Source organism: Mangifera indica, chromosome 12, assembly GCF_011075055.1.
Source record: "Mangifera indica cultivar Alphonso chromosome 12, CATAS_Mindica_2.1, whole genome shotgun sequence".
NCBI classification, from domain to species: domain Eukaryota; kingdom Viridiplantae; phylum Streptophyta; class Magnoliopsida; order Sapindales; family Anacardiaceae; genus Mangifera; species Mangifera indica.
The window spans coordinates 15047315-15058289 of NC_058148.1; the positions used below are offsets into that span (position 1 = coordinate 15047315).

Consider the following 10975-nt stretch of genomic DNA (forward strand, 5'->3'; position numbering starts at 1 on the left):
CTACATTGAGATCAGACAAATAGTGATAGAAATTGGTTCCATATGCAATTGTTATCTTCATATTTATGATAGTGACGCAAATCAGATCTCCAAGGTAGATCTCTATAACCCTTGTATTATAGCTTAATTGCATCATTGCTTCACATGTACTTCTTAAAATCATGGTTTTGAAACTCAAATCAAATCAGCCGATTCAATCAGTCTTGTGTTGACTCGTGTTCAATTGGAATCCTGATCAAGTTTTTGTTTTTTTAAGTATTTTTGTTAAATTCATCTACTGAGTCAATCTGATCAATTACCCACACTATCGAAAACAAATAAATATTATTATACGTGTTATTTGTCTTTTACAACCTTACCTAGCCCATCAACATTAAAATATTGTACATTTTGGATACATATTAAATCACATACTATTTGAGTAATTTTGTCTTATTATTATTATCAAATATTGTGGGATGTTCACTTAATGCATCTCTCATACTTGTTCCAAGTGAGATTTGCGGATTGATATCCACTTATTTCCAAAATATTAACATGAAAATGTAAGCTAGATCAAGTACGATACTCTTTGTCGTTGCCTATTTAAGTCTCAAATTGGCATATATAAACACTTTAGCCACTTACCTTGACACATATTTCAGATCTTGTTGGTACGTTACTTGCAGTGTATTGAACTGGAGTTTAGCAAGCTCAAGCAAGATGGGGTTGAAGTCATGTCCCGTCTCATTCTCATTGGTAAACCACCTAGCCTCCACCCTTGGCACCCTCCAATGCAATGGAAGCTCCAGTGCATGCTTCACTAATTTGGAAATATATTCATCTTCACCTACCTTGTCCTTGATATACTCCTTCAGGTATGAGGTCGCAAAATTTCTGACAAAATGTAACATTTTACCCTCTTCCTCTTTCAATAGAAAAATGGTTTCATACAGAGATAAAATTTCTTTGCAATCATCACTACCACATAAATTGAAGTTTCCTTTTTGATCACTGAAATTATTGAAAACTTCTACAAAAACAAGACACAATTTCAATGCTAGCTAGAACGTCTCTCATAATCAATATTAATGTATGTGATACGAACTCAAACTACAAAATTGTTAAAAGAAAGTTATTATTTAAATCTCACTAGTGTTATCGGGTCTCTATCACCAAAAATCTACCTACTTTACTATCAGTTTATTTCAAACCCAACAACTTCTATGTAAATGATGAAATAAGATTTTACCAAAATTTAAAATTTATAAAATATGGGATAAGACTTTACCAAGAACCACGCATACAAATGTAAAAGCGAAACTTTTCCTTATATTTTATACATCCATTAAGGTTTGATTAGAGTTAAAGGATAAGAGTTTTTCTCATATTTTATATACCCATACCAAACTTAATTTCCAGTGTGGGATATTTTACTGTTCCCACAGAAAATTATTATTTAAATATGCATTGCTCTGTCCTACTTAATCATCATAGCAATGTTGTCTTAGGAGTCTAAACTACAGAGCCACCGCATATAAACCATCTTGTTTTTGCTTGTTATTGTATACCCCTATCAAGAATTCTCTTTACCTCATCTTCAAACTGATAAAGATAGTCCAAGTCTTTGTAAGACATCAATGAGCTCCAGCTGCCGTACAGAATCACGGCACTATCAAGCATCAGCTTCACTTCTTCCTTTGCTTTTCAGCTCGTTCCTCAGATGATTTTCCCTACACGAAATATAATTACAGGTCATAGTAAAACTCCAAATTGACTACTGTAGTTTTATAATTATACTCTACCAACCACATGGCTCTTCAGTGATTTTACAAAATCGTGGCCCCAAATGGTAGGTTGGTAATTGGCTGATCGCCTAACAATGGCTTCATCTGAGAGTTTGGCTGCACCATTGCATTTGTCTCTTTGAGCGGATGCAGCACTCATTGAAGCGAGCTGATAATAAAGAGCCATTATTAAGAAGGTTCAAGTTTTTAAATTGCTTGGGATTGAACTCATCAATGTGGCTCTTTATATAGAATAACTTCACGGAGACGTTCGAATACCGAACTGACACCTTACTGATATAGACTTCTGTACCTGGACCACGATTATTTTTTGATAATTCTAGAAGAGAAAGATTTTTGGAATAAATAGTCTCTAAGTACAAATAATTGGCTGATATAAACTTGTATATAAATAATAATATGTCATTATAAGATTGAGTAAAATATTATTTCTAATTCAAAATCACTTAATCATATTATCGTTCATGCACAAACTTTTCAAGGATGTGGGGTTGACATTGCTAGGCTTTCTGGTTTCATAAACAGGAAGTTGATCACCATCAGTTAGAAAGTTAATGGGTGGCTATATAGTGGACACTACATAGAATTAATAAACTAATGTATTCTACATGCATGTAATCGAGATAAAATATCATATTTCATATTTAAATTTTAATTAATTTTTTGGGGTAAATGGTATTATAAATAATATTATTAATAGAATAAACAATTCTATTATATAGACAAATGAATCGAATGCAAATTAAACCAAAACTCCAACCCAACCGTGAACTCAATCCAAATAATCTGGGATCATGTTGATTCCTATTAATATGAATGGATTGAATAAAACAATAATGAAGTAAATAATGATCTGTTAAAAGTAGAAGCATGAGTCTCACCATAACAGCAATTAATAAAAAGTCCTAGACCAGAGAAAGCGATTATAATAAGTATAAATTCATGTGCTATAGCTTCAAGATTTATCAAAAATGAAGATATCTACTACTAAACTCTAGAGAGTACACATATTGTATGATTCCAAACACCATGATGAACATGGGAAGAAAAGGTGGTAATCTCATGAACTCTCGTGGAATTGGACAAAAACATCAACCTAGAGTCCCATGCATTATTAAGACGTCATCTGCTTTGGATGTATAATCCATTAATTTTTTTTTTTTTTTGACTTTAAAACTAAAAAAATGTCTCTACCATTTAGAAACTTACAAAGTATTTTCCCTCCCCAATCTTCTATGATTATTATTAAACAATATGGAAATACTCATACATAGCAGCTAAATCAAACAGTCTCGGCAATTAAACCAATGATCAAACAGTCTTACCAACTACTTGAGTCTGAACAATTAAAGCAATTGGGTTGATCCAAGGCACTCTCGGCAAATTTCATCCCACCCATAGCATGATTCAAGAAGATATCTAAGTCTTCAAAAATCAATTTAATGACAAAATGCCTGATAAACTAAAACATCCCATAGATGATAAGCAAAACATAAATTTCAAAATGCAAAAAAGAAAAAAAGGTTCACTCAGCCTATAATCTAATACTCTCAACAAAAACAGGAATGCAGTGAAGAAAATAACTGACAAGATAACTACCAAAAATCCTCTTACTAGTACTTGACTCAATTATCAAATGACTTGAGTTACATAAACAAGTTGGGCCTTGTTGCCTTGTATGTAGTTTTCAGCTTCCTAGTTGGTGGCCTAACCTTCCTGAACACCAAGGGGAACTTGATTTTGGAGTTGTGGAACTGCTTGGTGCTCTCTCTCTTGCATAGCTTAGCAGGAATGGTTGCAGTCTTGATAATCTGAATGCAAGGACTCCTGACCCTGTGACGAGAAGCCATCTCAGTGTACATTTGCTCCACAGCCCCATTCAAAGTGGTGTCACGGTATTCCTTGTACATGTTGTGGTAACCAGTTCGGCTTTGATAACGCAACCAAATACCATAGTTCTTGATCTTGGTTGGGTTCTTTTCAAAGATCTGCATTTAATTCAAACATATTATATTAGCCCTAAACAGGTACACTTAATATTTGTTGCCAAAAATAATACCATACACACAAAGAATAGAAACGATGAAAGGTACAAAAGGGTATGACTTATAAGGAATTTTTCTGAAAACAAGGGAATGGAAGCCAGAACTACCTTCACCTTATAAACCATTAGATATAACCAAAATATGCCACTGGCCATTATCCAGTAAAAGATGCTTGACATCATGATAGTCACACTTATGACAATTTTAATCAACTCTAAAACAGAAGATCTAAATACAAAATGCTCGAGATGAGTTGGTCACTTGTAAAGTTTCCACATTTTCAAACACTACCCCTCCCTTCCCGTTTATCAAATTAAACATCCAAAATTACTGTCCAATGGATGCACACAAAATTACGTGTCTCAATATTGAAAATTGACAATAAATAATTTAAACTCTAATATATCTCACTAGCTAAACAAATACTTGTTTGAACATTCAAATTACAGGAAGCATCTACACACAGAAAAACCCTGCACTAACTAATCAATGGGCTTTGCACAATCTGTTACCAACTGCACAAAGTAATAAACTTCACATTGCAGAGTCTACGACCACAAATGAAAAAACTACAGCACAGAGACACTCAACTCAACAAACCCAAAGACATGCCAAAATGTGACATAACAAAAAATATATATACCTCGTTAATAGCGAGAACTTGACCATTGCTCTTCTTCACCTTCTTCAACTTCCTTAGAAAGTACCTGATACAAACGAAGTCCCACGAATATTACCATCCAAAATACAATTCCCACTTCAATCATCAAACTTAATGACCGTCAATCAAATCATATCACTAACCAGAACTTGGACTTGGCCCGAACCTCATTGGTGGCCCACAACCTCATCCTGTAAATCTTAGGGTGCTCATCGGACTCTGATGGAAGAGCTCTGCCAACAACCTGGTACTGGTGATACTACAAAACCCAAGACAAAAAACACTGATCCCCTCATAAATTAAACAACATGAACATAACAAGCAAGAATTATCTAACAGCCCACTAGTTCAGTATTCACAAAAAATAAAACTGGATTTCTAAAAGGCCAATTACAGTCATTATTTTAAAAAATAAAATAGTGTTTATCTCAGTAACCAAACAGAGCAAATTCAAATGAGAAAATTATTGCGAATAAATTTATTTCTGCACCATGGTAGATCTAAGCAGCGACGTCATTAACTTACCTTGAAGGTGACCATTTTCGAGGGAAGAGAAGGTGTGAAGATCTACGCAGCCACGCTCTTCAGTGTAACGAAGAAGTAAAAACTAGGGTTTTCTTTAGCTTTTATAGCAATGAAAAACCTAGAGTGAATACTAGGTTAAAGTGACGGCATGTTGGACACAAAATTGGTGAAACCGAAATCACATGTTTACACGTGGCGGAAAAGAAGAAAATTTAAAATTAATCTTCTCTATTATTTTTTTGCATTATAATATTTAATGGTCTTGGTAATTCAGGGTTATTTAATCACCAATCTTCTCAAAAATATTTTGTTTTTTTTAATTTTACAACTAATTTTTTCTCATGTTAAGGTTTTGTTTTTGAGCTTTTGATTGTTATGTTACATTTTTAACCTCAAAATAAATAACAATCTTGAAGAATTAAAAGTGTAAAATTAATATATAAGAAATACAATTTCCTGTAATTTTGCTTCCTTGTCCTGGTTGAGGTTTATAATTCTTAGTTGTGGATTGGTTTGTACTCGGGCCTTTCGTTAACTCTCAACACCACTTGTGCCAAGAAAAGAAATGTACCAATAGAAACCCCATTTGAGCAAGCCATCTCAAGCTTTATTAGAATTCATAATGTTCAATTCAAATTCAAATTTAAACTCATTCGAACTAATGCATAGTATCACTAGCGTTCATTATAAAAAGGATACTATATATGAATCAAATTTTACTTGGAATATTCAAGGTTTATGCCTCTTTACATAATTCCTGGTGTAGTCTACCACAAAGATGGTCTGCAGTTCTGTACAAAACCACGTGCATAAATATGAATGCTGAATAACTTCATCAGCTACCTTTAGAATATGAGAACTTCCAACCATTTATATTTTGGAAATCAGAGCCGAATTTACAGTCACACTACCAGTGCCAATCCACCCAGGAGTGAGATCCCTTTGCAACGCCAAGAGCTAGAGCAATCATGGTAAGAATTGCCTGCGCACCATGAGAAAAATAATTAGGATAAAAAAATCTCTGTCAAAGCAAAGGAAAGACAATATAATCCAGTTTTCAGCAACTAAATATGTCGCCAACAGTTTGCTGAAAAAAAAAAAAAAAAACACAAGGGGAAGTGATCTTGTATGGTGAAAGCAAGATCACAACAAAATGACCTAGTGAACAGCTATGTATCAGAACAGAAATTTACAGACAGTTTCAAAGGGAATGGATTTGTTGACCATAAATGTAATATACATGTCACCTCAAACACTTAAATAATCTCAAGCTGGAAGTTAACTGCTGTATGGTCTAAGATGCATGCTTGAATTTTACAAGCACTACAGTACACAGGCTAATCAATAAGGGAATTATTAACATGTACTCCTAAGCAGACACATTAAGAGACTAAAACACAAAAAATACACATATTAAGACCACCCTGTAAAAAGAATAATCCAACTACCAAATCTTTGTCTTCAGACCTTCCTCACTACAGAGTAGTTAGGACCATAAAATAACACACATGTCACAACAAGGAAACACATACTTATGCAAGTCAAGATGAAATGGCAGACAATAAGCACTTACAGCAATTGCACATGCAACATATCCAGGTTTTTCCCGATCATCCACTCGTACACATAGTGCAACAAAAGCTCCAACATACCAGGGAATGCCACCAAAGAAGAAACCAACAATAAACCTGGAACTCAAATTCATTAACCAATACGCATGGACAAAAGTTTTAATTAATATAGAGCAATAAATTACTGGTAACAGGCCAAGGTCTTTATCTAACTGATCTCGTGAAGAGCATGTTTCTACTAATGTATAATTATCGCACAGTGGACAACTTAAAATGTAACTTTTTTTCTCTAATATAGTCACCTCAACAACTGTAATTCATCAAAAATAACCAACTTGACTTGGCCCTAAATTCAAGTTCTCTCTTTCTACTTCTTTTATTTCTTTCTTTCTTTCCTTCCTTTTTTTTTTCCCTTGTACGTTTGTAGGTGCTGATTGAGGTAAAAGTGGTAAAAAACCTTGAGCTCTTTTCTTTTATTAATTAATAAAGCCAGAAGAGAAACAAAAGAAAGGGTGTCACCAATGTTCAAGCTAAAACACAAAATTTGACTCAATGCCAACTGTAAAGGCTATTTATTTCACAAGTAACTAGGAAGTAAATGATGGCTACAAATGGTTTGATGAAAGCATCCCTCTAACAATATAAAGTGGTCATGTACTTTGCCATCACACAAAACATCAGCCAAGTGAAATCCATCTGTATGCATATAATGAAATGGCAGAGACTATAGAGCCTAAAGATGTATCTCTAATTTCTTGAATTTCACACCATAAATAACTGAGATCATGTCAAGTTTCTTTTAGTAATTTCACATGTATGCAACTTGGATATAAACTAATTCAATATTCATATTCATATGCTAAATAATACCACATATACCAATGCAATGAGCCCATATAGATCAACAATATGGTTGAATTCCATTGTCCTCCCTCGAGATTCAGAAAAAGAAAAAAATCCACATATACAAACTACATTTATATGGCAGTAACATTATTCTTTTATTGTCACATCACATCAATCACCCTCATTCCATAAGGTAACTTCTTCACATCAAATGTGAGTTTGTTTTAGTGTAATGTTTATTAGTATAGGACGGTGGAAAATAAAATCTTAAATGCATAGAAAATTAGTAAGATATAAAAGACATATCGATAAATTGAAAATTAGGTTTTCAATATATGATTCAACTATAATATTCAGTATTATTGAAATTATCAAATAAATGAATAATGAATGTAAGACTCACAAGAACCAGCCCATTCCAAGACCGCAGCAAGGTAAGCATCGTTCTCTTACAGGAGTTCCCTCAGTAATATCATAACCTCAATCAACAACACAACAACCGTTTAACGTCAACTTTGATATTATTGATAATATTTGGACTTAATTAACAAAACAATCAACAACTCTAATTAAATATATAAATTTGGAACCTGAAATGGTTTGATATCCAGCGGCAAATAACGGCGTACTGCGGACGGATCCATGAGGTCGACTGGGCTGAGGATAACCGATTGCCGTATGAGGCAGAGGCGGCTGGTAAGGAGGGTAATAATTGGCGACGCCTTGAAACGTGCCGTAGTAATTTTGGTACTGGACGTTACCGGTGCCACCGTTGCCCTTTCCTTCTTCACTCATTTTTATTTTTTTTTATTTTTATTTTTCGCTCCCCGCCGCGTAACGAGTTTTGGGGCGGACGGAGGAGGCGGTAATCGTGCCAAATATGTAATTTCCTGTTTATTATTTCCATTGCTTTATTTGGAGGATTTCGCCAGCAGAAGACACGATTTTTGACCCGAGGCCCGACTAGAATTCATTGCTGAGGGTGGGCCGGCCCGGGTTAACCCTACCTGTGTTTGCCTTTAGTTGTTTGAACTGATATTACTAAATACACACAAAAATCAATGCGCTTCCTTGGCCCCTTTAAGTTTGCAAATACAATTTTCCCAATGAAAGATAAAAATGCCTTTTTTTTTTTTTATTGTAACAAAATTATGTCTATCTATTTTTATAATACAATTTATATATATAGATAATATATTATTATATAATTAAATATTATTTTATCTTTAATTCAAAATCACTCAATTATCTGATGATATTTTATCTGTGTATACAAATTATGTATCAAAAATAAATATATATAATATTACTTTTTTATTATTTTTATAAAAAAAAAGACAACAACTTATCTATAATATTTTATTAATTTTTTCCACCCTTCATTAATAGAATTGAAAATTTTGTTTTAAAATTTTAATAATATCATATGGATATTAAAGATTTAACTGATTAAATCAATCAATTCACAGATTAATCTTTTGATTGTGACAATAATCAATAAGTCTAAAAATATCGGATTGAAATGCTTTATGTCGATTTATGTAAAAATTGTGACAATATCTTATAAAACACAGGGTTGAAATGTTGTGTCATAACATTAAGATCATGGCTGATTTATTTGTCCACTAAATTAATTTTTCCATAGTTTAGCCTTGCAACATACTTGATGTATAAATAATATTTTTTCGTCCATGATCAAACTTTGGTAGGAAAAAAATTGAGATAATGCCAAGAAGTGGAATAAGGATTTTATCCTTATTAATATGTTTATGAAAAAGACGAAAGAGGAAAAAGGTTTAATAGAAAATGCATAAACGCGTAGTGTCAGTTTCACCAACACAAAACAAGCTTTTGAGCGGACCAATTAACGGTAATCTAGTTTTAGGCATTGTAATTCTTGGAAATTAAACGCTAAAACAGGCGTCAGAGATGTGTTTCTGTCATGGCTGACAAGAGAATCCGATTGGCTTGGTCAGTTGGTTGGTCGTAGGCACAGGCCACTCTTGGGAATACAATATTCAGCTTCATGCCAGCCTGCCTGCATGCATGCATGCATGTATGTATATTTTCTTCTCCAATGGAGTCCCATTATTTTGCTAAATCTTCATAGTCTTTTTCTCTTTTTTTTTTTTTCCACTGATTCGAAGATCAAGAACTTGATATTTTAGTCCTGTTACTTGGCTTCCATGCATGCATCGTAGTCTGGACCAACTTCAACCTTCAACTCTCCGATTTCTTTCCATCTAATCAGAAGGTTTCAACCAGCTCTTGCCTGTTTATACAGTTGCCCACAAAGTTTAAAAAAAAAAAAAACAGCTTCTTCTGCAAATCTAGTTGAGATTATGCTTTACACAAAACAAATCTTTGAACATTTCCATCAAGATGATTCATTGACTCGATGCATCCCCCATGAAAAAAGAAAGAAAAATTAAATGTGCCGTTTGTGGTAATCAGACTGCATTCATCAGGATCATCATTTCCGAAATCCCAGTATCTCCCATTCCTGTGTAAAGAGAGTTTTAATAGCACCATGTACGTGCTGTGCAGCAAATGAAAATTAAAATATTTTCAGCCAAATTATCATTCATAAGTGCCCTTAAAAAAAAAAAAAAAAAGAATACTTTATATACTAACGATGAGTACAATCACGGCTATATACCCAATCATCGTCCTATAGTTAAATAATTTTAAATCATAAATAGTCAAATACAATAATATTTAATCACGGAAACTACACAAATAACATCATTAAATGCTAGAACCAACTAAGCAAACAGCATAACACACATATTGTTAAACATATACGAAGATAACTAGCATTGTAGTTGTAGATCAATAGAACACAGGTACAAAACCAGCCATGCATGGCCCTGTTGGACTCCTGCATGCACAATAATTCAATGCAATAAACCTTAGTCCATGGCATTTCAATTCTGATTCTTAACCAAAACCGGTCTCAACAGTGTCGGTTTCAGTTTTGGAAGTGGTGAAACCGGTATTGTGCAAGTAAAGTTCTAGTTTCAACACTTCAAGGAAATAGAACCAACCCAAGAATAGCATATGAAGGTATGTACCACTTCGTTTTTCTATATTGGCGTATGATTAATTTCAAGGAACAGAAATTTTTTGTTTTTTAAGGCATTTGACAATTGTAGAATACGCTTTTGGGTTTGATTTATGTGGTTTGTTTAATGCTTGCTTGTTGATTCGTTTGGGGGTACTGGAAATCAGATTTGATTTAGAGGTTACTGGTGCATATTCCAATTCGGTTCTGAAATCATCAGAACTAATCGATTCTGATTTTCCCTTTTTCGACATGATGTCCTAGCCGCTCACCCTACTTAAAAACAAGGCAAGGTAAGAGATGACTTTCGCTTCGTCATTTGAGAAAAAAGTGAACGAACTACTTTAATCATTAATGTTGGTCCTTAAATGATGTTTTCCGAAACTCTTGGGAGCAATTTGATTACAAAAATCATAGCTGTCTAAAACAAAACTTCATCAAGCTTGAGGAGGTAAAATGATAACGATGCAATGATA

The 10975-nt window shown here is 33.6% G+C and overlaps 1 protein-coding gene across 3 annotated transcripts; it reads right to left on the reverse strand.

The window, feature by feature from the left end:
• Nucleotides 1-3203: 3203 nt before the first annotated feature.
• On the reverse strand, nt 3204-8325 carry LOC123193201 (60S ribosomal protein L18a-like). Of its 3 annotated transcripts, XM_044606027.1 has the most exons (6): nt 8026-8323; nt 7839-7914; nt 6592-6706; nt 4637-4752; nt 4476-4539; nt 3204-3775 (listed from the first exon to the last, which is right to left on the reverse strand). In XM_044606027.1, exons 1-6 carry the CDS (start codon nt 8228-8230, stop codon nt 3434-3436), a joined length of 918 nt encoding a protein of 305 aa, XP_044461962.1. In that variant the 5' UTR covers nt 8231-8323; the 3' UTR covers nt 3204-3433. The 3 variants fall into 3 exon arrangements, with proteins under 3 accessions (XP_044461962.1, XP_044461960.1, XP_044461961.1); XM_044606025.1 differs by lacking the exons at nt 6592-6706; nt 7839-7914; nt 8026-8323 and adding an exon at nt 5019-5167; XM_044606026.1 differs by lacking the exons at nt 3204-3775; nt 4476-4539; nt 4637-4752 and adding an exon at nt 5699-6000 and having other exon boundaries at nt 8026-8325.
• Between the last annotated feature and the right edge of the window lie 2650 nt (nt 8326-10975).